We start from the raw sequence: 24,145 nt of genomic DNA, 5'->3' as shown, positions 1-24,145 counted from the left end.
GTGTGAGACGCAGCAAAAACAGCAATACAAGGCACAATGGTCAAAACGTCCATCTAGTGCATGTTTACATTGGAAAACAATGGTTCTTTGTGGAGCGTAGTTCTTGACCAGAATAAACTCTAATACTGATAATGAAAAGTCTGGTTGCATAAGTCTGTAACATCCTTATTTGCACATTATACTCCATATATCCTTACAGCTGACTCTCACAGATAACCCCAGTGTCACGTCTATTCTCAACTCAGGCTTTTCAGCAGTCCAAAAAAACAAAAAAAACAAGACAGAATCAGTGGCAGACTCAATTAAACTTCTGCCCTGATCAGCACGAATATACATATCATACATGAATATGCAAGCAACAGAGTCAAAGAGAGGTTACGCACCTAGGGGGCTCTCTTTTCTTCCTCTCCTGATGTGACATTATTACACTCGTTCTGTAATGGGGAAATCTTTCACTCAGAACAGAAATTAAAATGCCCGCACAATTCACAACTCCACATCTCTACACAGAGAACAGCTAGCGCTTGATTTATAATACATAAGAGTTGCTCATGTCTCAAGGTTCTTTCGGACACTGTAATTGTCAACACCTGCTGACAGAGCAAGGCATCATTTCTTCACCATCTTTTGAACAAATTAAACTTTTTATCACTTTCTACATCATAAAACAGGTTACAATATATCACGTTATAAAACCTGAAAAGAGCTCTCTGGTTGTGTATAAAAATGTGTCTGTGAGTAAACATAATTAACCCACGGTCATTGGCAATCCAGATGTTCAAAACGGTGGAGCTGCCCAGAACTGTCTCAGCCAATCAGATCACAGTAATACGATTGACATGTGTAATTGCACAGGGGAAATAGACACCATCATAGCAAACAGGTAAATCAATGCGCGTCCACCTGGGGATATTAAAATCTGAAATATAACCTATTTATCAGTCAAGGACAATCAAGAGAGATTTCATTAAAATTCTAATTTTAATAAACGTATTTGTTTTAGATAAAAAAGTAATTTTCTGCCAGCCACAGATTGCTGTTTGATTGATAGATTGAGACAGTAAATAATCCGTCACCCCTCATATACACTCAAACATTCATGAGTTGCCTTTTAAACCAAACGCATCATAAAGTTTCACTGCAGCTGAGTTGACCCCCACGTCCCATGTGTACTCATAAAACAAAACACATCCTGTGATCTCTGATGACCTGCCAGAATTAATCCATAAAGAAGCTGGGTCAATGACTGATAACCATGTCCATGGTTGTTGAAAAAAGAAAAAGAACCTAAAAAATAAAATGTGCATGTGCCAAGCTCTTAAAAATACATTTTTATTCATGTCAGTTTCGTGTGTTTTTGCATTTTTTGGATTTAAGGATTCTAAAAACACCAAGTGGTGTAGCCATCAATAAGCAAACCCAAATGGCAAAAATACACGAGTTAATTTATTATTATTATTATTATTATTTGTAGTAGTATTTATTTATTATATAGGCAATTTAAAAAAAAAGGTTAAGCAGTATTTATAAAGGTATTCTTACAAATAAAATGAATTTTGAATCCTGAATAAGTGCTATTTCAATTATATATCTGTATAGCTTTTATTAATATAAATATTAATATGAATGATACTAATATGAATTGGCTCAGTACTTAGTAAAAGTACTAAGTAATTCTGTTATGTGCTTTGGTCATTTTTATTATTATTTTATCATTTTTCTATTATTTAAAAAAGTAATAAAAAAAATGCATTTGTTTCAAGTCAATTGTGCGCACAATATAATAACTAGATGTACCGCATCGCGGTACAAAATATGACCGCCGCTCAGGCCTGCACTGGCTTTCCACAAAAATAAATGACGTGGAGTAATTTGGCTGTATTGCGTGTTTATGTATATACCTAAAAAAAGTAATAGTATGTGCATGTCTGTCTGTGTGTGTGTGTGTGTGTGTGTGTGTGTGTGTGTGTGTGTGTGTGTGTGTGTGTGTGTGTGTGTGTGTGTGTGTGTGTGTGTATGTGTGTGTATTTGTGTATGTGTGTGTCTGTGTGTGTGTGTCTGTGCGTGTATGTATGTGTGCGTACATGTGTGCGCGTGTGTGTTTGTGTGTGTGTGTGTCTGTGCATGTGGATTTGTATGTGTGTGTATGGGTGTGTGTCTGTGCGTGTGGATGTCAGTGTGTGTGCATGCTTGCGTTTGTTTGTATTCCTGCATGTGTGTGTGTGACAGTATCATCCTAAACCAGCAACCCTTCGCTCAACAGCACCATCTACAGGCCGATGAGTGTACAGTCACTAAATGTGCACATAAATGAATTTATTTTATACCCCCCCATGGATGAAATTCTACAAAACTTAGCAGAGGATACCCCCAGAGGATGTCAAGTTAATCATACACATGAAATATGGTGCAGTTCTGAACATCTCCACTGAAGATAGGGGCGATTAAAGCAGAATAATATTGCATTTTCATTTTTTATGGGAGGGGCGCAAATCACAAATGAGTGATTATGGGCTAGGTTGATGTGCCATAAAAATTTCTTCATCCTCGGTGCCACGGTTCAGGTAGTTATTTAGGAAAAACTGAATTTTTTGGGGTTTGGGGGGGCCCAGCGCGGGGGGGGGGGTGGGGGTATCCCCGGGGACCAAACAAAATTTTTCCGTAGAAGTCTAGTGGGGCTACATGCCCACCAAATTTCATGTTCCCCAGTGTTTCGGTGTCGCTGGTATCGTTGACGAAAAATTTACGGGGGCCCCAGCGCAGGGGAGGGAAGTGGCCCCCGGGGACCAAACGAAATTTTTCCGTAAAAGTCTAGTAGACCAACATACCATAAAAATGTCTTCATCCTCGGTGCCACGGTTCAGGTAGTTATTTAGGAAAAACTGCATTTTTGGGGGTTTGGGGGGGCCCAGCGCGGGGGGGGAGTGGCCCCCGGGGACCAAACGAAATTTTTACGTAGAAGTGTAGTGGGGCTACATGCCCACCAAATTTCATGTTCCCCGGTGCTTCGGTGTCCCTGGTATCGTTGACGAAAAATTTACGGGGGCCCCAGCGCGGGGAGGGGGGAGTGGCCCCCGGGGACCAAACGAAATTTTTCCGTAAAAGTCTAGTAGACCAACATACCATAAAAATTTCTTCATCCTCTGTGCCACGGTTCAGGTAGTTATTTAGGAAAAACTGCATTTTTTGGGGTTTGGGGGGGCCCAGCGCGGGGGGGGAGTGGCCCCCGGGGACCAAACGAAATTTTTCCGTAGAAGTCTAGTGGGGCTACATGCCCACCAAATGTCATGTTCCCCGGTGTTTCGGTGTCCCTGGTATCGTTGACGAAAAATTTACGGGGGCCCCAGCGCGGGGGGGGAAGTGGCCCCCGCGGACCAAACGAAATTTTTCCGTAAAAGTCTAGTAGACCAACATACCATAAAAATTTCTTCATCCTCTGTGCCACGGTTCAGGTAGTTATTTAGGAAAAACTGAATTTTTTGGGGTTTGGGGGGGCCCAGCGCGGGGGGGGAGTGGCCCCCGGGGACCAAACGAAATTTTTCCTTAGAAGTCTAGTGGGGCTACATGCCCACCAAATGTCATGTTCCCCGGTGTTTCGGTGTCCCTGGTATCGTTGACGGAAAATTTACGGGGGCCCCAGCGCGGGGGGGGAAGTGGCCCCCGCGGACCAAACGAAATTTTTCCGTAAAAGTCTAGTAGACCAACATACCATAAAAATTTCTTCATCCTCGGTGCCACGGTTCAGGTAGTTATTTAGGAAAAACTGCATTTTTGGGGGTTTGGGGGGGCCCAGCGCGGGGGGGGAGTGGCCCCCGGGGACCAAACGAAATTTTTCCGTAGAAGTCTAGTGGGGCTACATGCCCACCAAATGTCATGTTCCCCGGTGTTTCGGTGTCCCTGGTATCGTTGACGAAAAATTTACGGGGGCCCCAGCGCGTGGGGGGAAGTGGCCCCCGCGGACCAAATGAAATTTTTCCGTAAAAGTCTAGTAGACCAACATACCATAAAAATTTCTTCATCCTCTGTGCCACGGTTCAGGTAGTTATTTAGGAAAAACTGCATTTTTTGGGGTTTGGGGGGGCCCAGCGCGGGGGGGGAGTGGCCCCCGGGGACCAAACGAAATTTTTCCTTAGAAGTCTAGTGGGGCTACATGCCCACCAAATGTCATGTTCCCCGGTGTTTCGGTGTCCCTGGTATCGTTGACGAAAAATTTACGGGGGCCCCAGCGCGGGGGGGGAAGTGGCCCCCGGGGACCAAACGAAATTTTTCCTTAGAAGTCTAGTGGGGCTACATGCCCACCAAATTTCATGTTCCCCGGTGCTTCGGTGTCCCTGGTATCGTTGACGAAAAATTCAGTAAGGTGACAAAAAAAAAAAAAAAAAAAAAAACTTTGACAATCCCTATATGACCGGCTAGCTACGCTAGCGGCGGTCATAATAAGTTCCCTCGTTTGACTAAATCATGGCCACGTATACTAATTTGTTCCCTCGTTTTGATTTAACTAAAACAAGGGGACAAATTATTATAACTTAATTGTGAAAGTGTCTCGATCACCAACTGGAGTGCCCTTGATAGCCACCAAAGGGTATTCCACCCCAGACTACTGTCATTCCATCAAGGACTGCGTTACCCATAACTCATTGCCCGGTCTCATCATCCATCATTGTCTACAGCTGTTTCTTATTACCTTGTTTAGCCCAGCCTATATAAACCCTGTTCACTCAGCCATTCATTGTGAAGTCTACACATGATTTATCTGTGCACATCATTCTTTTTTTTTTAAAGTGCATATGCCCACACAATCTTTAATCAAAATAACTTATCCTCCCTCCTGCAGCAACATCTCTTCTCTTCTCTGATGACGATGGCAGGACAACCTGTCACTCACATGACATCACAGCACTAGCAAACCACAATGATCCAACCAATTCTCAATGGACAAAATCAAGTCCCATCCTAAAAAAAATTCTAGTTCAAGAAGCAGATTTACTCAGATATACTTCACAATAGGGAAGAAAAGACTATCACAACTTTTATGCTTTAATGCTGCTGTAATGGATGCCAGCTATCAAAGAGCTGTGTGAGTAAACCTCACTCCCCTGGCCTAAACCTCACTCACACTAGCAACTGACAGTAGAGGCTGCTGTCTTTAGCATCATTTTTAGCGTGTCCACCTCCCACCCCGGTGACGCTGGTTCGAATCCCACTCGGAGCAGTGTGAGTAGGACCACAACAAATGCCACAGTTACACTGCCACAGAACAAATGCAATAAGTTGGAGCATAAGTCCTGGGAGCAAGTCCCCTCAAGCTCTTAGAAACACCCAGTATTTAAATCAATATTGTAAATGTGCTGTTTGTTGTCGTCACCGAAGTTGAAGTAAAATCCCTGGACATAAGTACAGTCCCTAAATCTGCTCTCCCACACATCTGCTGGCAAAAACTCTCTTTAGCCCTATTCGGATGGGATTAACTTTACAAGGGTAGATGGAGTAATGTGATTTTACCACAGGACGTCTGTAATATTAATGGCCAATTCGCACAGGATAAGATATCTCAGTAAAACTAGCAGAAGTGGGAGGAGTAACTCGATTTGCACATCGCCGTCACCCTCCTGCCATCATGTGTATTATGTTGCTTCCTGATATCACGTGCGCAAACAGCCTATATTTATATATATAAAACAGTTATGTCCGGTCGAACCATGTATTAATTAACTTCAGATTGGATTGTGTTGGTAATAGGCACTTACCTAATGCTAAAAGATGTTTCGTGCCTCTAACAAATGCTTTCAATCTTCTTTCTGATCTGAATGGTATGTGGAAAACACTTGAGTTTTGCCACAGACTTGTCCCAGCGTCTAGAACGCAACTGAATGCTTTTTCAAGCGTCTCCATACTTGAAAAACCACGGAAAACTACCTTTAAACTAGTCCCGTCCGAATAGGGCTTTTAACTCACTCTGACAAGCAGATGGGTGTACAGAGGCATTCACATACAGTACAAACGGCGCTCAGCGTAATCTATATTCAGCTGCTGTTTTTAGGAAACCTGTGAACACTCTCTCACAAACACACACACACACACTCAGTGTATCTGTCGCTCCATTGTGAGTATTTTTTCCAGCATCTGCTGTGAAGAACTGGGTCAGCTCTGACAAGACAGACAGCATCAGGATCTTTAGGAAGGGAATGAGACGGAGAGACTGACAAGTGGATAGAGGGATGGCAGGGGAGAGGAGACAAAAGACAAACCCCCCATTCTCTAACCTGTTCTTAATGACGGCCGTATCTAATGAGGAATTACTTTCTCCATTCCGGGCCCTGGGAAAATGTCACTTTGAGGTGTGTAGTGGAGATGGGTGAGGTGTTTTCTGCTTTAAAATGCTCCTCACGCACTCCGGCTGCGGTGTAATGCCTTCAGCTCGGTGAGAATATCCCCATCAACTCCCTTAATGGCCCAGCGGATACACTCCACTGCCTTACACACCTGCAACACACATATCACAACAGCTGCTCTGTGCTTGAGTGCATCTGAGTGTGTGTGTGTGTGTGTGTGTGTGTCTAGGGTGTTAAAACAGGTCCAACTAAGTCTTTACTTCATGCTTGGCAAAATGTGTTTTTTAAGAAAATGAAAACTTGATGTAGCCTAAGAGTCTAGTGACTCACTTGCTGTACAAAGCGTTGCAAACCATGCCGTACAATGCAGAATCAGTCCATATTGAAGGGAACGATAAAATCCATCAATCTTACAGTATACAGATATTTATAATGTTACAAAGATTAGTCTTTCTATTCATCAAAAAATCCTACAAAAATGCTTCATGGTTTCAACATAAATATTAAGAACTGTTTTCAACATTGATAATAATCAGAAATGTTTCTTGAGCAGCAAATCATCATATTAGAATGATTTCTGAAGGATCATGTGACACTGAAGACTGCAGCTTTTCATCACAGGAATAAATTACATTTTAAAATATATTCAAATAGAAAAGTTATTTTAAATTGTAATAATATATCATAATAATAATTTTGTTACTGTATTTTTGATCAAATAAGAGAAAACAAAACAATTACAGACCCCGATAATATATTTAGTTTTGCATACAGTAAGCGTCAATGTCAAAAATGAAAATAAGATAAAAAAGCTAATACTAACTAACTTCGATCAGAAAAATCATTATTTTTAGTTATGTTTGTAATACAGTAGAATATAAAGACAGTTCGTCTCCTTTCAGTCAGTTTCTTGTACATGTACATTTCTCACTGTATTTGTTGGTGTGTTCATTAAAACGTCTAAAATACAAAGCACTTCAAATTTAAACTGTCAGTCTGTTTACTGTGAAATATTAGTGTGCAGTCACAGTTCTCCAGCAGGGCTGTCGCTAGAGGGATGAAAGGGGAGTGAAGATCCTAGGGGCCCCTGGGCCCCCTGTGATTTCAACCAAGGGGGAACCTAAAATATCAGCCTCCAGCCTCCCTGCTCCCTAGTCTTATTATTTGCCTAGGTAGAAAATACATTTATAGAGTATGTGTTTGATGGTGTACAACGTTAAAAATCTTTCTTTTTTTCTTTTTCTTTTTTTTTGTCGTATGACACTAAAACAAAATGAAAGTGAATACATCTCAAATGCATTTTAGCTTTTATAATTCAGTTATGCAGCTCTTTTTATACATTTTACTGCTGTTTACAGTGTTGGCAATTGTCACTTGTACAACCTGCTGTATACACACACACACACACACACACACATATATATATATATATATATATATTAGATAGATAGATAGATAGATAGATAGATAGATAGATAGATACAAATAATCACCATGATTAATTCAGTGATCTAAGACCAATATGAAAGGAGCATATGATCTCCATCATTGTGAGCAACTGTACTAAGGTGCAATCACACCACATTCTTCTCAACATCACTGAAGATGACTCTGTTGATTTGGCTTGTTTTGTAAATCTAGTTCCAGCTCTCTGCAGCTGATTCAGGCTGTTCCAGTTCTGGTTTATGTGAGCGGTGTGCATTGATCGCTCCTGAATTTCCAATAGCTGAATGTTCTCAGTTGCTTTGTGCGTCTTTAATCTGCTCTTTTTGACTGCTAGAGTAGAGCTAGATGTTGGACTTTTGACTACTGATATTCAAAAATATCCATAGAGGTGTTTCTGTGAATGTATCAATTTGAGCTCAGGTCATGTGCCTTTCATCTGAGACAACTGAAACATCCACTCACAAATAACAAATAGACAGATAAAGCACTGCACAGATGTCCTAATGTAACATGATATTGTGTAAACGAACACACATACATTCTCAAATCAGACCTGCATATCACCTCTAAACAACTGTGATTCCCAACAGGGGAACCCAAGGTGATTCCATATAAAAAATAAAAAAAAAGTTGTGTTTTCATGTTTTAAGGGACTTCCCATAGACATAATGATTTGTATACAGTACAAACTGTATATTCTATTCTCATACACTAACCCCACCCCTAAACCTACTCATCACAGACAACTTTCTGCATTTTTACATTTTCAAAAAACATCACTTAGTATGATTTATAAGCTGTTTTCCTCATGGGGACCAAACAATGTCCCCACAAGGACAAGGATTTCGGATACTGCCATCTTTGTGGACACACACACACACACACACACACACACACACACACACACACACACACACACACACACACACACACACACACACATATATATATATATATATGTATACACAGAAACCAACATCTCGGTAGAAGCGGTTATAAAATAATAGATAATCGCCTTACTGATGGGGCTATGGGTGTACAGTACAAAATAATAAAATAAGTTGAGAAATATTGTCCTAAAACAGGCAAATCACAAATATTTAATAAACAAGCACACAAAGGCAGAAGTTCAGAACTGATGCTGGGAAATCTGAGATTCCTGAGGACTTCTTCAGGTGCAGATTCCTTGTGGATCTGGTCACGGCTGATAGACAGAAAATGAAAAGATTCCCTCTTTCACACAGACATACTGTACACGTCAACCCATGCAAAAATTCACTCACATAGCATTCTGTTTACGACGGTTCACAATAATAAATCATATTTAGGGAAATCAAGTGGGAGGTAAAGAGAGAGAGAGAGAGAGAGAGAGAGAGAGAGAGAGAGAGAGAGAGAGAGAGAGAGGGAGAGAGAGAGAGAGAGAGACAGAGAAGGAAAGAGAGGTAACAGGAATTTGTTGTGGAGAATGATGGCAGGAAATGCTATATCCTCTCCCACATAATCACTGAGACACACAGTCCTCCCCGGCCCTGTGTTAATAATTCAGAACTTAAATACCAGTAAAACACTCACACACATGTGGGAGTGAATCGCTTCCTCTGTCCCTGCTCTGGAATAAAGGAAAGGAGCATCTGACAAGGGAAAAGCATTCTTTCCTCAGGGTGCTTTCAGCAGTGCCTATAGAGCTCAATTGTCATTGGCAAAAGAAATCTGCTCGGTCCTTCAAGTGCCCGTCTGGAGTCTCTCACAAACACACTGCATGCCCATTCCAGGCCTCAAGAAGCACAAAAGCCATAAAAGCAGAAAGAAAACAACATCTTTCTATTCTGTTTCCCCATTACATTTGACAGTGTCACCTCGAAGAGCGTATGATGCTCACAGCGATGAAGGCAAATAGACAATGCAAGAATGAGTTATGATCCTTCCCGGAGAAAACCGGCATGGAAGTTGTCTGTACTCCCTGTACTTTGCCAATAATGAACCTGTGGAGCTGCACAATGCCCATTTTGTCTGAAGAGGGCTCAGACTTTTCAATGATTTCTAAATCTGTGAACTGAGATTTGACCATGCCGCTTTGGTAAAGTACAAGCAGAAACTGTCTCTTTTTATAGGGCAGAGGTTCAACTGTTCTGATAGAACCCGGATAGGAACACAAATAATAAAATGCAATTGACAAAATAAAAAACTGTTTGTGGGTCCGGTCAAATTACATTGTCTCTTGGAATTTAAATTTAACTTAATGACAAGAGCAGGTTGCATACTCATCCACGAAAATATGCAAAGTAAAAGACAATACAATACAGACAATATGAAATAGAATCCGTTTGGGTCACTGCATCAAATTTGATTTCAGAACCACTGTTTTTAGGATTTATTGGACACAAATGGGTGCCAGTGCACATAGCAAATGTCTTCAGAATCAGAATGCACATTTATTGGCCACTGATTTGCTCTTATTACTTAATGGTTTTCTCCAAAGGACAAACATAAGCCGAATACAACATCCATTTCAACATAACCTGAGGGTGACATGACCATGGGGCCACCAGAGATGGCACCGGGTGCTCCGTCCACCTTGGCACACCATCTACAGTATGCTGGCAAAGACACACAGCCTAGAGGAGCGAGTCGGGATGTAGACAGACAAGGATGCAGCTCTTTCCATCTGTTCCCAAAGCATCACCAAGCATGAGAGCCACAATAAGAGTAACATCCATTCCAAGAAAACAGACACTATGGATGAAAACGAGCACTGACTGCTCTGCTGCGCTTATGGTCTCTAAGAGAAGTTCTGGGTATTAGATGTAATGCATCTTACCTCCAGACCTGTCCGATCTGCAAGATGTGAATGACGGACTGGAAGAGCCACATGCACACTCTGCAGCATTTCCTCGTGCCGTTCGCAGGCACGGTTCTCCGCCGGTCGCTGTCCTTGGTGCTGAAAACGCATCCGTCCACAGTCGGGGACGCGCTCATCTCCGAGTAATCGTACACGAACCACCTGAAACTTAACACCTGAACCACCGCGGAGGGAACCACCACAAACACTAACGTGAGCCCGAACCACCAATACTCCCGCCTCAAGTAGTAGTCCGCTGCCAGCCACAGGTCGGTGGCTCCGTCGGAGAAGAAGACCAGGAGGGCGCACAGCACCCAGCAGCAGTCCAGCAGCGAGAAGCGCTTCTCGGCGTGAGGGTGCAGAGGAGCCGCGCTCTGCTCAGGGCCAAGCAGACACCGTGAAGCGCTCTCACACACGGCTGCTCCATCCGATTTAGCGGCCATGTTTGTTGTAGAAAGAGAGTGGGCAAAGGAAAGCGAAGTACAATGAGAGGGGAGGGGGATGTGGTGTGTGTGCTGGAGAGTGTGAGCGAAAGCTCATGGGAGAGTTGGGAGAGAGGGAGAGAAAGAGCGAGAGCAGAGAGAGAGAGAGAGAGAGAGAGAGAGGAGGGGGAGAGGAGGGGAGGGGAGGTGAGGAGAGGAGGGAGGAGAGGAGGGGGGGCGGGGGGCTACGGACAGACCTCGGGGATATTATATAATAATTGGTTATTGCTGGGATACAATCAGCCTTGTTTCACAAACATTTCGTTGGAATGACTACAAAGATATGCAGCGTCTTGTGAAACGTTTTTTTATTATAAACGACCAAAAGCTGTGAAAATGCAGATTATAAGTGAAATGAAAATGAATGACAGCTTGATCCAACCATATTTTACCTAAACTTAGTGAATAATTGCACTTTAACGCTAAAATGTTAAATTTTTTCATTTTTAATTTTATTTTATCTGACATTCCAGGATTTCCTTAATCTTACTTAATAAAAAAGAAGAATAAAAAAAAAAAAAAAAAAAAAAATCTAGTCTAATACTGCACAATGGGAAATATTATGTGAAGATTTATATTTAGTAATAAGACAGTAAATAGAAAGTAATTTAAAGGGATAGTTCACCAAAAAATGAAAATTCTGTCATCATTTACTCACCCTCATGTTGTTCCAAACCTGTATGAGTTTATTATCTGAATGAGATATTTTGCAGAATGGTGGTGACCAGACACCTGACGACACACATTGACTTCCATAGTAGTTTACCAACATTCTTTGAAATATCTTCTTTTGTGTCCAACAGAAGAAAGATACTCATACAGGTTTGGAACAACACAAGGGTAAGTAAATGATGACAGAATTTTCATTTTTGGGTGAACTATCCCTTAAAGGGGCTATTAGGATTCAGAAAACCTTATTATATACATATGACTATGTGAGACTATTTGAATTAATGCTATTTCTTTGCAGTATAAGAAATGCAGCTAAATTGTATCCTGTTTATAATTTTTTGACCCACTTATGCATTCTAGGGGGAAAAGTTAACTACTTTAGGGTAAAACATTTTTATTTTGGTTTTTAATAAATCTCTACAGTCATAATTAAAAAGTGCAGTTTTAATAATTGCTCTTGAAATTACTGATGAATAATTCATTAATTTGACAGAGCTGTTCATTTGTGACGTCATTTGTAGGCCAACCTGGAAGGCTAATTCTCCATGGGTGCCCTCGAAGAAACAAAAAGATATTAAATTTTTACAAGCATGCACGCTCTTTAAATAATTCTTATAATATTGTTCATACCTTCCCCTATCAGTTGCAATTGTATTGGTTAGATAGATAGATAGATAGATAGATAGATCACCCATTAATCCCCATGATATCCAGAGAGGTGTAGCTGGACGTCATTTAGATCTGCGGTGAGCACCAGTTGGTTAAAACTAGCCAATCCATCGCAGCTTATTTAACACATTGTATATTTCCCATGTGCTCTCAGGTCCATAAATGGAGAATGATAGCACTCGTGCTTTTGTGGTGAATGATTGTAAATGGTTTATTGATTAGTGGGGAGGACGCACAAACTCTCGCTCTATCTGCATGTTACCACCCCCCTCTATAGAAAATCTAATGTACCATCCCTAATGCTCAAGCAATTTTGGTGGATTTTGACTCACACTTGGTCATATTAAATTTGACAATTTCCATATATCGACTGACACGACAGTCATGGTGACCAGAACGTCTTTTGGACAATACCCTAATCAAAGTCTTCTGGAAGACATAGCTTCATATGATAGCTTAGTCTGAGGAAAAGATCCAGGGTTGCCAAATCTGTGTGCCAAATAAACAAAATCCCTTGGTGGGGGTTTATTTGAAAATTAAAACGGTGGGGGATTATTTACAGTTTTAGGATCTTGTTCTGATCAACCTGCAACAACATTTTAAAAGTAAACCAATTACGCAGGAAAACCACAGACATGGCATCCCTGGGAGAATCATAAAACTTTAAACAATAAGAATAAGAAGAATAAATTGTGCACAAATTTGCAAAATAAAGAATGAAATTTGAGAGCAGCAATGTAAAGAGTTCCAGTGAATACTAACTAAAATTCAACCCTTTCCTCAATGTCATGGGGCTTCAGAAGACTTGAAGTCATATTACAACATATATTGTGACATTATTGTGCGTTTATTATCATGTTATGGAAAAGAGCTGTGCAAAGATTCTTCAAAAATTCTCCTTTTGTGTTTCACAGATAAAATGAAAACATAAATTTTGAACAACATGGTTATCTATCTTTTTGGTTTTTGGATAACTATCTCTTTAAATGGCTATTAAAACAAAATGTCCACACAGAGATTTACAAAAGAGAAAGGATAGGCCTATGATTTTTGAATTGGTGAAAAATCAATTCAAATGGATTTTTTTTTTATTCAACTTAAAAAACCCTTATCTGACAGAACGGAAGTCCAGAAGCATCACTCGTGGACCGTAAGAAATGAGCAGCAGACCTAATTACACTTATTCCATTAAGTCAATTAGCATTCTAGCTTGCTTTGGGATTCGTACTGGCAGAGTTGCAGGGTAGGCTCTTTAACTTCCAACAGAGATAAATAACGCTTAGCATTACTGTACAATCAGATATACGGCATCCGCTTTGACACAGACCAGACTCTGACCCTAGTAGTACAGTCAGAAGGATGCAGTGAAATCAAAGACAGGTTCACAAAAGCTGTGTAAAATTTCAGTCTCCTTTGATACTATTGTCCAGTAAATGATAGCTTACCGCTTTTTGTTCAGAAGACATCATTGTCCTTTTCTGTGTCAGTTAAAGCTTTATGAGTGACTTGACTGCGTCTCTTGTAGCAGATATGCACCAACATCTGTATGAATAATGGGCAGAGTACTTGAGTACATGAGCATTTATCAAAGTTTTCTTTTCAGTGTGTCAGTGCTTTCCTATGCTGCTGTTTCCATTGCCAGCAGTTGTGTGATGAATGCTGTGAGACTTATTGCTGTGTGAAGAACCTGCTGTGAGAAGCATCACATTTGCACCTTCCTTTCATCTGCTTTTTTTTTTTTACCCCTCTGGCATAAACATATGACCACTGAATCGGACTATATTGGTTCTTGTGTCAGCGGAATTTCAAATTCATCTCCTCAGCTCTTTCCATCACTGTATCGTGGGGTCTCATCATGCTGATGTTCAGAAGTGAAGGCAATGATTGTTATGCTCCGCTATGTGTGTGTGCGTCCTATTAAATCAAATTCACTCATAGAATATGTCACTAGCAAACTTTTGTTCTGCAGTACCAAAGCATTACTATGGTACTGGATTCAAAAGTCAAGCCATATTCAAATCATCTAGAGGATTTCATTACTAAAATGCATATTTTCATCAGGTCATCGGGTCACTGGAAATATAAGTCTTCTTAAGCCAAGCAATAGTGTGTGTGGAATTTAAAATCTTCCTCCACTATAACTTTAAAATCTCATTCATACTATTTCAGACATTTAAAGCATTACAATGTTGTCAATGTCAAATGCCATGTTTTGTGAACAACTACAAAATGCAAAGTTTAAATGCATCTTCTTGAATGAGATTTTAGAGTGACTTACAGTAAAGGCATACAGACTGACAAACCATAATTTTTTTTTTTTTTAAACGATACAAAAAATACAAGAAATACAAATGACATCCCCTCTGCTGACCCTACTAACCAATTACCTAAATGCAAGTTTAACTCTCACAACATGTGCTAGGCTTTTTTCATTAGTCTCACTAGTTATTTTTAATAGATACAAATATAGTTGACAGCACAGACAAAAAGCTATACAGAATCTTACAGATGTTGCAAGCATTATAGGATGTCAAAACATGGGGGGAATGGCTACTTCACTCACAAGTGGAGAGTGAGTGAGTAAGTAGATAGTAGTAAACATAGGATGGCATTTAGCTGGAAACACTGATATGTTCAAGATGTCCATGTCACGAGTGCACCGGTCCTCCTTCCCTCACACACACTCTGGACTCCATTTCCCAGCATCCATCCTGGTTCTCACCTGCACTCAGTCAGCCATCACCCACACCTGCCACTGATTATCACCTCAAGACACACACACAAGCACTGTCTCGTCACTCACTACTGTGTGTATGGACTTACCTGACTGCTTTACCTGCCTCGATCCTTGTCTTTCTCTGAGCTACAAGCTCTATCCTTAAACCTCCAAAGGACAAAGAGACTTTCATTGAAAGTGGTGACTCAGTGACTTTCTCTGCTACAGTTTACTTAAGTGATTCATTCCTTGTTTACACGATATAATAAAGAATAGGGTTGTGAGAAGAAGAAAAAATTGATGCATCGATTTATCGCGATTCTCTCTCTAATGCCCAGCCAACATGTTATATTTGGGGCCCATATGGGTATGAAATGGGCTGAAAAAAGGGCCCCATTGGATTGTCCGCGGGTTCCATAATGGCCCCATGTTAATTGCGCAGATGGATTTCATGTAGGATTGCACTTGGTGGGACCCAAGTGGGCAACATGCACAAGACCCATCTCGGTCCCAGCTTATTCTGGGGTGCGTTTCCCAAAAGCATGGCCAACTATGGTCGAAAAATCTGTCGTTATCAGCGTAGTTCAACAAGTCGGTGTTTCACGAAACCATAGTTCCAATGAACATTCTCAAACAGCATCGTAAAGTTGTGTGGTTGGTTGGAAGCATAGTTTCTTGTTTGAATGACATGTGGACTCAATAAATCATTATCTTGAGCCAAATAAGCAAGCTAACATTCAGTACAATCTATATATTTTATTTAGAATATAGCCTGCAAATGGCATTTACGTCTTTTAGTTTTTCAAGAGATTTAAAGCCCGTGCGCATGTGCGAACGCGCTAAGTAGCCTACGTGAACGAGCTATGATTGAATCTAGAAATAAAGCAAAATAACTGAGAAAAATGAGAAATGGTTCCCAGATGCCATGTCTGTAATTTAAAGCAAAACTAGCCTTAATTCGATCGGACTATATTGGTTCTTGTGTCAGCGGAATTTCAAATTCATCTCCTCAGCTCTTTCCATCACTGTGGGGTCTCATCATGCTGATGTTCGGAAGTGAAGGCAATGATTGTAATGCTCCGCTATGTGTATGTGCGTCCTATTAAATCACATAACGTTCAGAAAGGTTGAAGTGAATTACAAGGACATTCACGGGATTCATTGCACATCATGCACTGCATCATATGCGGGCTTCATGCACTTGATGTTACGCTTTGAGTGTGCGGTCTCGCCCGACAGTTTTCCTTACAAATGCTCTATGAAGGCATAATTTATGTCATTTATAATGCAGTGGGCTCATATATTAAAAATATGAAACTTACTGACAAAATGCTGCTTTCAGTTTCAAATGCTCATGTGCGCTTTGTGAAGAATGCTTGCGCATGCGACTCCTTGTAAGTGATTAAACTTAGCCTACTTGCATCTCCAAATGGTTTTATGCTGCGAAATTAATGTAAACAACAGTAGTAAAGCTGAGGAAGAGAAAAATCACTCACAGCTCTTGAATGGAAAAAGTTCAGATACTCTTAAATACTGAAAGCACTGTTTGTTTATTGCTTGTAATGTTTTTTTGTTCCTCTTTATTATTTACGACTTGCTATCATGTTTTGAAGCTAAGTTTCTATGTTCAAAAATCCTAACATACAATTGTTACATTTTTTTTTCATTTGTTTTTATTTAAAAAAAATAGCCTACTTATAATTACATATGTAATTAAATAAAAAAAGATTGAAAACATTTCGGTAAATTAATAATAAAAAAAATATTTTTGAAAATCATGACTCCCAGAATCGGATTCGGATTGTGAGGTGCCTACAGATTCCCACCCCTAAATAACCAGTATTTGTGAATCTGCGTCTCCTCCTCTGTAGTGACAGTTATACACTGAAGAGTCAGCACATCTGTCATCATGTCCCAGGTACGTTTAAGTTATGGTCTCACTGATCCACACAGCACTGTGAATTAACGATTTTGTGCCAATTTTTTTCCTATATACAATGTATTCCAACATATAAAGTCCAAGCTCTCTTAGTGGCTGTTTGTCGTGATATGCCCAAACTAATTACTCTACTGCTTGAAGGCATGTGACGTTACGCAAGTCTCGTGTTTGAAATGCTCAGTTTGTTAGTGTCAGCGGCAGGAATCTCGTGCAGGCTGTCAGCTGCCATGCCCGCGCTCTCCGTTTGTCTGGTCCTCTCACCCCAGTAAGACGACTGCCAAGCCACTGCTGCCACACCGATCTGGTGATCTGCCATAACAGGCTTACGTTGGGGGTAGATGGAAGAAAAGCCACGAAGCGACTGAAGTCAGCTCTGAGAATCCGATAGAGGAATTAAGACACAAAGAAAACAGAAGTTTGGAAGTGTAAAGAAAACCTCTGTGTTTAGGAAAGTGACTTTGGAGGTGTAGCTTGCCAAGCAACACATTATTTAAAGCATTTTAAGATACTGTTTTGAAAAAGTATTTAGCTAGCTACTAACAATGACTTTTAATGGTGTTAGGGTTAGCTGATGCACTTATATCAAAGCTGCATTCCGTAACTTTTTTGGGTTAAAATTATCCAAAATATTTTTTTTTAGCAAGTAGTCTACATAACCAGCCAGTGTTCAGTGTTCAAATCACTTTGCATTATTTCAAAACGGTAAGCTCGTAATGTTTTTTATTCCAGTGGTACTGGTGGATTTCCGCGGGAAATTCGAGCATGTCTTTGCGTCATTATGTCACATCTGTACACATAAAGAAGGTGTCTCGGCTAGTAGGCTATATTGCGTGTGAGGATGTTGGAGGTGGAGATTTGTAGCCTTATCTCACAGCACTTGATATAATTAAACTTTTGATATAATTAAATTTGATGGCGGATTCAGAAAGGTTCGGACGACAATCACCAGTTACAACGGTGAACATTTTTATGTTGGTCATACTTCCAAAAAGTAGAATCTGTGATTCCGAATGACAGTATCCACACCAGCGCGGTGACTGACAGCCACACATTCTCCTCAAAACATTGGATTCATCTGTGCTGTGCTGTGCACGTAAAGTTGATAATTCCGCGAATAACTGCTGTCGGTACACGATCCGTTCCACCTGCACGATCCGTACACGCATGCGCGTAATTACGTAGTTGAAAACGTCACGGTTTTCCTACACTATCGGAACCACGCATGCGATGGCACAACTTGCGGCATTTTTGTGTAACGTTGTATTGTGTTTAACATTTCACAGCGGGTCTATTTTGATGCTTTTAAATGTAGCTTACGCTATGCATTACGATGTGTTTACGTGGTTGCCAATCCAAAAATAATAAAGGAGTTGTGAGTTGTTACATTAACATACATGATCAGTTTCCTCCATAGGCTACTCTCCTTTGCGATTCACTGCTGTATGATATTAGGCTTAACTTGCCGTGTTTTGGTCTGAGGTCAGTAGTATTGTCAAAGACGGTTTGTGTCGTTTTTTTTATTATTATTAAAAGCTGCTAATATTAGTTAACTTTTAAGTTGAGTAATTTTCTATTAGTATGGTATGGGTCTATATAGGCTAATATATCTATATAATCTAAATGAGGAAAATGATCCCTTCAATGTTGTTTACAGAAGACAATAAGGAACATAATATGCATTTCTTTTTTTAAAATAATATGCATTTCTGCCTAGACAATCTGCAGAAAGAACTACGTGGAACAGATCGTGCAGTGTCGTAAATCGTTGCAAAACAGAATTATCATTTGCGCATGTGCGTTTTCTACTGCGTCTACTACGCATGCGTGAAACGGATCGTGCAGGTAGAACGGATCGTGTACCGACAACTGCAATTGCAGATTTCGAACAGAGATGGTGACAAAGAGGAAAAACTACAGACTGCAGCTTTAAATAATATTAATTAGTTCTAATAAAAAAGATTGGCACATTAAGTACATCTGTTAAAAGATTTTTATAGCATTCATGGAAACTATTTAAAGTCGGCACGAGACGGAAGTCAGTTTTATCTCGAGTCTTTAGGCTTGTTTGAGATGTGAACGGCTGCAGTGAGGGGAGGAGTGAAAAAAGTGCAGGGAATACGGACAGTTCTCTCTTCTCGCAGTAGATCAGACACCTACGAGATTCAAAGACGGATATGTAATTTAAGTCCTGTTGCTTTCATATGAAAATGAATATAATGAGCAAAACACCCAAAGTACTTGTTATTTAATTCCTTTCCAAAGACGTGTTTATCAATCATTTTACTTTAAAGGTACAATATGTAAGATTTTTGTAATAAAATTTTCAAAAATCACTTGCACAGTGTGATATATTTCTTGCAGTTGTGTACTTATATGTGTACAATATCCCAAAAGTTCCCAAAGATTTGTAATTTTAAAGAAATTCCAATTTTAAATAATGGCTCATCCCTTGTCATTGTCGCCTGTCAGTGACGTAATATCCGTGCTATCCCTGGTTTCCGCTTGTACTGCCATAGTAACCATGGCGACAGACGTGGACAACAGCGTTACGTCTAGCGGCACACTCACGCTGTTGTTGTTTCGTTCAAACATTATGGACCATGGCAAGCAGACTTTGGGACAAAAGGAGAAATAAAACGAGGATCAATATCGACACTTGGACACATTTCTAACCGGCATGCATCTCACGGTGATCACCAGTGATTGGTTCTGTGCAGATTTTGCTCATCTCAAACAAGCCTACTGTTCCCTAATAATTGTGAAGTATATCCAAGTTAAATTCTTCTATTACAAGAAAAAATGCTGGGCGGGACTTGATTTTGCAAAACAGGAATTGATTGGATGGTTGTGGTTTGCTATTGCTGTGATGTCATGTGAGTGACAGGTTGTCCCGCCCTTGCGCCAATAAACACATCATCAGAGAAGAGAAGAGATTAGGGGAAGGGAAGTTATTTTGATTACAGATTACGAGGGCATGTATATATATATATATATACTGTATATATAATGTGCACGATCATGGATAAATCATTTAGAATAAATACTGCAATATTTTATAAGATATAAGAACTGTATATATTGATTTCATAGTTATTTTAAGAGGAACGTACTCGGTTACTAACGTAACCTCGGTTCTCTCTAGAAGAGGGAACGAGTACTGCGTAAGATATCTTACGCTAGGGGAAAATCCTTTTCCGCGAGATATTGAAGCCAAAAATTATCCTTAATTTTGTAATAATGCAAAACGCGTTGCAGCAGCAATGCAGACATAGGCGAGACAGCTCACGCGCCTATTAGCTGCTCTGCGGCAACTGCAGCAGCCTATCGAGCGAGGCCTGGCGTGACGTCAGACCCAATCAGGGCACTTCGCGCCCGCTGCGTCACGTCCCGCCGAAATGGGCGTGGTCTAGGCCTATAAATATCGCTCGCAGGCAGCTATTATCTGGTTTTTCATCATCGAAGCAACCAGAGCGTGTGCATGCACGGCAAGATACGCAGTACTCGTTCCCTCTTCTAGAGAGAACCGAGGTTACGTTAGTAACCGAGTACGTTCTCTTACGAGAGGTCTCTCGTACTGCGTAAGATATCTTACGCTAGGGGACCCAATGTAAAACGCCGTGCATGCTGAGATCTGACACCAAAGACCCAAGGGCGAAAACCCGGGGTACATATAGTGCACAATCACTCAGGGAACTCACAGGGAGTCCGGGAAGAGGGAGGGGTGCAGCCTCACTTTTCCACATATAGTAGCGTCGATGGGACGCGAATTTCATCATACAGACAGGGCGGGGTACGGCCTGAACTGATGGGGAAAATGTGGGTCTTACACAGTTTGCCCAGCTTTATACTGTCGAACATTGAGCTGTGCTCAGCAGACGCAGCATTCTGAGCTGATCGCATCAGGTCAGATAATACTGGTAAATTTAGACCGACAGCAGCCTGGCCTGCAGGGCGGGAACCTCTAGGTTATAAAACCTTATAAATGTAGACGGGGAGGCCCAGCCTGCCGCCATACAAATATCTTGCAAGGCAATCCCACTTGACCAGGCCCACGAAGAGGCCATGCCTCTCGTGGAGTGCGCTCTGACACCCAATGGGCACTGCATGCCCTTGGAGGCGTATGCCAGCGCTATAGCATCAACTATCCATCTGGATAGGCTCTGTTTCGACGCGGCTAGTCCCTTAGAACGTCCGCTAAACGAAACAAAAAGCTGCTCCGTCTGTCTGAAAAACAGACGAGCGAGACACATAAGCTCGTAATGCCCTGACTGGGCAAAAGGAGGCTCGCGTCTCTTTCCTCATCAGGGACCGGTAGGGCTGACAGGGAGATAACCTGCGCCCTAAACGGTGTGTTGAGGGATTTTGGAACATAACCGTGCTTAGGTTTGAGTATAACTTTTGAGTCATTGGGCCCAAACTCCATGCACGCCGCGCTCACAGAGAGCGCGTGCAGATCCCCTATGCGCTTCACTGAAGCGAGAGCCAGCAAAAACACCGTCTTGAAAGACAGGTGTTTCAAATCGATTGACTGTAAAGGCTCAAATGGCGCACCTTTCATGGCTTCCAGAACCGTAGAAAGGTTACTGGAATACGGGGACTGAGGGAGGTCTGGGAGGATTCAGTCTCTTAGCTCCTCTAAGGAAGCGGATGACTAAATCGTTCCTTCCTATTGTCTGACCAAGCGTTGTTTCTGAGAACGCTGCTATAGCCACCACATAAACTTTGAGCGTGGAGGGGGCCCTGCCCCCATCCAACAGCTCTTGTAGGAAGGAAAGCACCTCCGTCACACCACAGTTTGTGGGTGACACACCACGGGCTGTGCACCAGCCCGAAAACACCGACCATTTCAAAGAATAGAGTCGTCTTGTAGACGGAGCTCTAGCCTGCGTGATCGTGTTTAATACTCCTTTAGGGAGTCCAACATGTACCCGTTGATGGCCCAGACATGAAGGGACCATAGTTCCGGGTGAGGATGCCAGATCGAGCCGCGGGCCTGTGAGAGGAGATCTCTCCCCATTGGTACTGGCCACGGGGCAGTACTTGCTAACTGCATCACGACTGGGAACCAAGGTTGGTTTTTTCCAGAACGGTGCTACCAGCAGTACTGAGCATCCTTCTTCCCTGATCCGTTCCATCACCTGAGGCAGGAGAGAGACGGAGGGAAAAGCATAGAGCGGGCGGCGGGGCCACACATGGGCCAGCGCGCTCCTGCTCTTGGAGAAAAATTCTTGACAGTGAGCGTTTTCTTGAGACGCAAACAGGTCCACTTCCGCTCTGCCAAATTTCTTCCACAGCAGATGGACTGTCTGTGGGTGTAGAGACCACTCGCCTGCCGGAACATTGTTCCTGGACAGTCTGTCCGGTCCTATATTCAAGATCCCTGGCACGTGCGCTGCTCTGAGCGAGCGCAGGTTGCACTGAGCCCATACCAGGAGGCGTTCTGCCAGCCTGTACAGTTTCTCGGATCTGATGCCGCCCTGGCAATTTATGTAGGACACCACAGACATGTTGTCCGAACGGACCAAGACGTGGTGACCTTTTATTTGGGGACAAAAACGCGTCAGCGCGTTGTCTACTGCCAGCATTTCGAGGCAGTTTATGTGCAGGAGCTTCTCCCGTTCTGACCACTGGCCGAAGAACGGTCTGCCCTCGAGCAGCGCTCCCCATCCCGAGGTGGACGCGTCCGTGGACACCACTTTCACCCTCGAGGAAATCCCCAGGCTTACACCTGATTGGTACCAGTCGTTCGCTTTCCAGGGTTTCAGAGCTGTAACGCACTTCTGATTGACCCTGAGGCGAAGCAAACCGGGTGCCCACGCTTCGCGTGGGACTCGCGCTTTCAGCCAAAACTGCAGCGGGCGCATGCGGAGCAGACCCCGCTGGAGCACTGACGATGCTGAGGCCATGAGACCTAGCATCTTCTGAAATCTCTTGAGCGGGACAGACGCGCCGCAGCGAAAAGAGTTCGCTGTGGGTCGAATGTCTACCGCGCGCTGTTGTGATAGTCGCGCTATCATGGATAGTGAGTCCAGTTCTGTGCCCAGGAAAGATATTTTCTGACTGGGTGACAGGGAGCTCTTCGCCCAATTGACACTCAGACCCAAATCCTCGAGGTGATCGAGTAAAATGGTCGTGTGTTCTATGAGCACTGCGCGAGATTGCGCTAGAATCAGCCAATCGTCCAAATAGTTCAGCACTCGCATGTCTCTCATTCTGAGGGGTGCAAGCGCCGCATCCATGCACTTCGTAAATGTACGGGGTGCTAGGGACAAACCGAACGGCAGGACTGTGTACTGATATGCCTGGCCCTCGAAGGCGGATCTCAAATATCGCCTGTGACGTGACGCTATCTGTATTTGAAAATACGCGTCTTTCAGATCTATTGACACAAACCAATCTCCTTGGCGAATCTGCACAAGGATTTGCCTGGTCGTGAGCATCCTGAACTGTCGCTTCACAAGCACTTTGTTCAGTTGCCTTAGATCTAGTATGGGTCTGAGACCCCCGTCTTTTTTCGGTACCAGGAAGTATCTGCTGTATAGCCCTCCTTCGCTCTGAACTTGAGAGAGAGGCTCTATGGCCCCTTTGCTCAATAGTTTCGTCACTTCGGCTCGAAGTAGATGTGCTACTTCTGTTTTTACCGTGGTCTCGACGCGCGCCACATAGCGGCGAGGGCGTCGGCGAAACTGCAGCGAATAGCCTCTTTCTATAATGTTCAGCACCCACTTCGAAACCCCGGGTAGCTTTGCCCATGCGTCTGCATGGATCGCTAGGGGTTGAATACGAAGCGCGCTCCGCTCGCTCAGCGATGGAGAAGCTTCGGTGTGCTGTAACACAAGCGTGGCGCTCGTGACATTTGAGGCATGGGGCGCGCTGATGACAGCGGGCAGATTGCCTGCGCTCGACTCCTCTGTGGTGGTTAACCGCGAGGGGGAGGGCTGGGCGGTTCCCGTGGGAACTGTCATGTCTATGTGTGGATGTGGGCGCGGGACAGCGGGCACATTTATCATACCGAAAGCATCGTTCGCTTGCGTGAAGCGAGTGCAC

The 24,145-nt window shown here is 42.4% G+C and overlaps 1 protein-coding gene across 1 annotated transcript in view; it reads right to left on the bottom strand.

The window, feature by feature from the left end:
- xkr7b (XK, Kell blood group complex subunit-related family, member 7b) overlaps positions 1 to 11,092 on the bottom strand; it is a 78,850-nt gene extending 67,758 nt beyond the window's left edge. The window contains exon 1 of the mRNA XM_082144503.1: positions 10,600 to 11,092. Coding sequence (XP_082000629.1) covers positions 10,600 to 11,063 — 464 coding nt within the window. The 5' untranslated portion in view covers positions 11,064 to 11,092. The remainder of the gene's footprint in view (positions 1 to 10,599) is intronic.
- Between the last annotated feature and the right edge of the window lie 13,053 nt (positions 11,093 to 24,145).

This window comes from Leuciscus leuciscus (assembly GCF_965113295.1).
Source record: "Leuciscus leuciscus genome assembly, chromosome: 18".
In the NCBI taxonomy this organism is placed as follows: Eukaryota; Metazoa; Chordata; class Actinopteri; order Cypriniformes; family Leuciscidae; genus Leuciscus; species Leuciscus leuciscus.
The sequence above is the reverse complement of the archived record's forward strand: the minus strand, read 5'-3'. Positions and strand labels throughout refer to the sequence as shown.